The 4831-nt window shown below is 30.8% G+C and overlaps 1 protein-coding gene across 1 annotated transcript; it reads left to right on the forward strand.

The window, feature by feature from the left end:
- Positions 1 to 317: 317 nt before the first annotated feature.
- Positions 318 to 923, forward strand: LOC150035982 (uncharacterized). Its single transcript, XM_090313533.1, has one exon. It carries the CDS (start codon positions 318 to 320, stop codon positions 921 to 923), a length of 606 nt encoding a protein of 201 aa, XP_090169659.1.
- The last annotated feature ends 3908 nt before the right edge of the window (positions 924 to 4831 follow it).

Genomic DNA, 4831 nt, shown 5'->3' on the forward strand with positions numbered 1-4831 from the left:
CTACCCAACTCAAAGAAGATTAAAACGAATGAACATCAATTAAGAACCTCTTATCTTTTATAATAACCAACGCATATATGGTCAAAGAATCATATTCCCATGAAAGTGGCCATGAATATATAATAACTTTTGTTGTGAAAATGAAATGGGATAAACCATAAAAATCTTTTGAAAAGTTTAGAACTTATCTTGTATAAGGTAAAAGTAAAGCATATCTGGATACCAAAAACTAGTATAAATATAGAGCAACCAAAAGGAAAAGAAGCACACCACAACAAAGCTTTCTCTTAAACTAGGATACAGGAAGAGATAGCAAGATGAGTTGTCAAGAAAGCGACTGGACAGAAATCCCTGATGTAACAACACCATGTGTGAAAGAAATCGCAGCCGACGCAGTGAATCAATACAACAAACAAACAGGAGCTAACCTGACATTCGTTCGTGTCATACACGGATGGTACAAGGAGATAGATGACGAACATATAAAGTATCGTTTCTGTATCGAAGCATCCGACGTTGATGGAGTCGTAGGTGTATACGAAGCATACATTTTGGTACGACAACATAATGGAAAAAGAGAGAGAACACTCGATTCTTTCAATCCTGGGAAGATCGATAAAAACAATTGGTTCATATTTTGGATTAAAATTCCCGACGTTAACGAGAAATGTGTGCAGGAAGTTTCGAAGTTTTCGGTGCATCAGCATAACGTGGAGGCTAATGATAATCTTACATACATTTCAACTATTGACGGTTGGTATCATGTGGTGAATCCATATGCTATACTGTTTCTACTTCATATAATTGTGAAGGATTGCATTGGACGTGTGTGGGAATATGAAGTTCAGGTGCTGGAAGAAAAACCTCTGACTGAGAAAATCAAGACACTTAAGTCTTTCATACGTATCAAAAGGATATGTTGAAGAAAGTTGCTATCTATGTGAGTTCTGTTATGCTATGCTATGTGTACGTCCTTGACTATAACTATATATAAATAGTCAAGTGCTTAGTAAATAAAGCTTTTTAAAATATATCACTCTCTATGTATACATTTTCTTTTTCTCTCTTTTTTTTTTTTTTTTTTCTGAAGCGGAAATATTAAATGATCGAGCTAAACTACGAGATTAATGAAAACATAAAAATGTCGAAGTTTTAGATTAAGTAAAGAAATTGTTATGTTATAACTATTAGAATCGTAAATATTGAATGATCGAACTAAAGTACGAGATTAATGAAAACATAAAAATGTCGAAGTTTTAGATTAAGAAAAAATTTGTCTATGTTATAACTATTAGAATAGTAAAGTCTACATTTAAAGAGAATGAATGAGGAATGAAAATTATAAGAAAATAAAAGGGTTGTTTTTAAATATAGAATAATGAATCAAAATATTTAGAAAACATAGCAAAATTTTAGAATTATCAATGATAAACAACGTCTATCATTCATAATTCTGAAATTTTGATATATTTTGTAAATATTTTCTGCAGTTTTACCATTTAAAATAAAATAATATAGAGAAAATAATAGGATTTAGTGGATTTATAAATAATAGCGAAATATCATAATCTATCTACAATAGATCGGATCATGGATAGACAGTAAAATTTTACTATTATTTGTGAATATTTTGATTTTTTTTTTTTTATATTTGAAAATAGCTCTTTATTTTTCTATGTTAGATTAACTTTATCTAAAATTTTTTACTCTAAAATCTTACTTCTTGTTCCTATCTTTATTTTTCTCTCTAAAATTTTATCTTCCAATTTCTGTCTCTCTTTAGATTTGAAATTTGAACTTTTTTCTCCATAAAACATTTATTTAACTTTATTTTCCCCCTATAATGTTTATGTGCTAGAGTTGGCTTGATTTTTATTTGTAAATTTGTCTCCAAATGTTGTTTTTAACTACAAATTTATTTTACTTTAAATTTTTTCTCTTTAAAATTTTTGGTATTTTCTCTTTAACATGGATCGCATGCATGAAGTCATTTTTTAATTAAGAACGTAAACAAGCAAACGTTAATATACGTGTATCTCATATGAGAAATGATGCACCAATTTGCAATGCAAATGCTTAAGTGTGCACTAGATTGATAGGTAACTATCTTCACCCAAATTGTCCTTTCATTATCCATTGAAAATCACATTCCACCTTGAAGAGTTATTACATCTCATTTGCATAATTGCATTCATTATACCTACCGTTGAAGAATTTTGTTTGGAAAGCACCTAAAAAGTATTTTTCTAGCCTTCAAACTTAGTGATATTGTTGCTATTTGGTATGATTTGATGTGGTTTGTTTAGTTAATTTCAGGAAATCAGGTCACAGGAAAAGTTCACATTGAAATAAGCATAAATTGGTGTAGAAATCTAAATTTAAGGATTATAGGGCTAATCAAGCCGAGAGGAAGGGAAAACCAGGCCAAAAGACAGAAAAAATCAAGTCGAGGAATGCAGTGGTGCTTAGCAATACGCAAACCCGAGAGTAAATTCTTTTGAAGCACTGTGGCACTCCGAACTAATGCACGTGGATGAATTAGCGTAGTGTTACGGCGTTGCAACACGATTTGTTGTTTTAACCCTCACCCGATTTCACTCATTTTTTATGAGTTGTTTTTGGGATTTTGACCTAGAGAGGAAAAGAGTCATTTGGAAAAGTGAGCTATTGTTGGAGATCAATCTGAAACTCAACAACGAAGGTCTAAGAGATCGAGATTGTGACATGGTGATGGCGAAAGGAGATTGAATTGTCTATTTCTTTATCATTCTTGTGCTTTCATAATGAATTTTTATATTGGATTTATTCTTTCAGCATTCATGAGTAGCTAAACCATTAGTTTCTAGGATGTTGTTTGAATTATGAATTTGTTATTGACTTTTGGATCAATAGTTGTTGTGATTGAATTCTAATACTTTTGTATAAATTCTTTTGGTTAACTAGCCATTAATCAAATACGCCATGGGTTGATTTTGCTTGTGAGAGGGAAATTTTAGCTAGATCTAATAGATTAGACTATTGTCTGACAATTCATGTGAATGATTGGAAAATAATATGGGCAAAATTAAATGGTTATAGCGTAGTATTAGTATAACCATTAGGAAGAGATTCAAATTGTTATATTCACGCTAGGACGTACTCAGGTTGAAAAGGGATGCCTCAAAATTAGACTTCTTGACTCATTCAATCAAAATAATCGATCTGTTAGTTAATAATTATTTAGAAACTCATACAGAAGCAACACCCTATAATCAATATCCTATTGAACTATTATAATTATTTTCTTATGAACTTTCTTGTCGATTACCTAGATATAGTTAGTAAGTATATAACAATAGTTAAGCAAAATTTATTAATACCAATCTCTAAAGACGATATCCTATTTGGGATAATTACTTTGATGGTATACTTGCATGCTATTAGTGTCCAATACTAAAAGGGTAAAATTGGAGTTTACTAGAAAAGTAGGGACAAAATAGGAATTAAATATGTCAAGTCAATCAAATAATCTTCAATTAATTTTTATTATTTGTTTCCTTAAAAATTTGTTTTGATTTATTTTTTGCTAACTGAGAGTTTGAGTTCTCTATATACAAGATGACCATTAGGACATTTGAGACACACACAATACCCTACTATAAAGACCCTATGATGATTTTTAGTGTTTCTTTCCCCAATCCTTTTGTTTCTTTTATTTTCTCTCTCCCTCCCTCGATTTTTACCCTTCTCTATTTTTCATTACTTCATGCAAGAAACTTCCAAAACAAAGCTCTTCGACCAATTCACCATAAAAATATAATTTATCAAAATAATTAACATCAATGAACCATTTATCCAAAACAAATGTAAAGCTCTTTATTCAGGGTCCCTAGAAATATTAACGAAAAAATATTTAAAAATAAAGGAATGAAGACTACGACAAAGTTTGAGACCAAACATTAAAAGACTTGTAAACAACATGGAATTGAACAAAAGCTTTTGAACTAATCCTTAGACACTATCACGGATTCCTCATCATGCAGTGTTACATTCTTTCCTTACTTGAAAAAAGAAGTTATTGTAAAACAATGTATTTCCACAAGTTGTATTATATATAAAAGTATTGGGTATAAATACATCTTCAAAAGGCTAAAAATGTACCTAGAAAGACTCAACTAATCCTAAAGACTCTCTAACCTCTCTAGCCATATAGACTAAATATATATACATTAACATTCTCCATCAAACTCAAGGTGGTAAAGTAGAAATCAACTTTGAGTCTATTAAGCAGTGGAAGAAAGTGCTCAGGAGATAAAGCTGTTGGGGTTGATGCCCTAAATCTCGTAGGGTCCTATAGTTTGTAAACCATGTGATTAATAATATATGATATTTTTATTCACTTTGTCTATAAAATATGTGATATTTTAGTTGCATTAACCACAAATCAATAAATTAACATCTGAAGTTATCGTTTAACTTAAACATGTATATGGAGACATATAGGTGGATCGTGTTTAAGTGATAATCTATAAGGTTTGTAGTAGATGGATAAGGCTGGGTACCTTATTCTGGGACACTAAGAGTATGACCCGCTTTGTAGGTGTTACAATTGTTGTAAAGTGCTACAAATGATATGATCCTGATCATTCATGTATTAGACATGTGAGCGAGGATATTTTATACAAAAGAGTTTGTATAAGACTGGATCACGAAATATTTAGTCTCATTATATAACACCGTTTATAATAGAGACTTTCATTTCACTAGGATGACCATATGTAACATGACCTTAATTCTGAGTGAGTTGTGAACTCTTGCCTATGAGGGAGGTCCTTTGGTTTGTATGGTTGAG

The sequence above is a fragment of the Benincasa hispida genome, chromosome 5, assembly GCF_027475165.1.
Source record: "Benincasa hispida cultivar pf3 chromosome 5, pf3_genome.v1.1, whole genome shotgun sequence".
In the NCBI taxonomy this organism is placed as follows: Eukaryota; Viridiplantae; Streptophyta; class Magnoliopsida; order Cucurbitales; family Cucurbitaceae; genus Benincasa; species Benincasa hispida.

Coding starts and splice junctions, on each gene's coding strand:
- LOC150035982 (XM_090313533.1), top strand. CDS start 318: ATGAGTTGTCAAGAAAGCGACTGGACAGAAATCCCTGATGTAACAACA.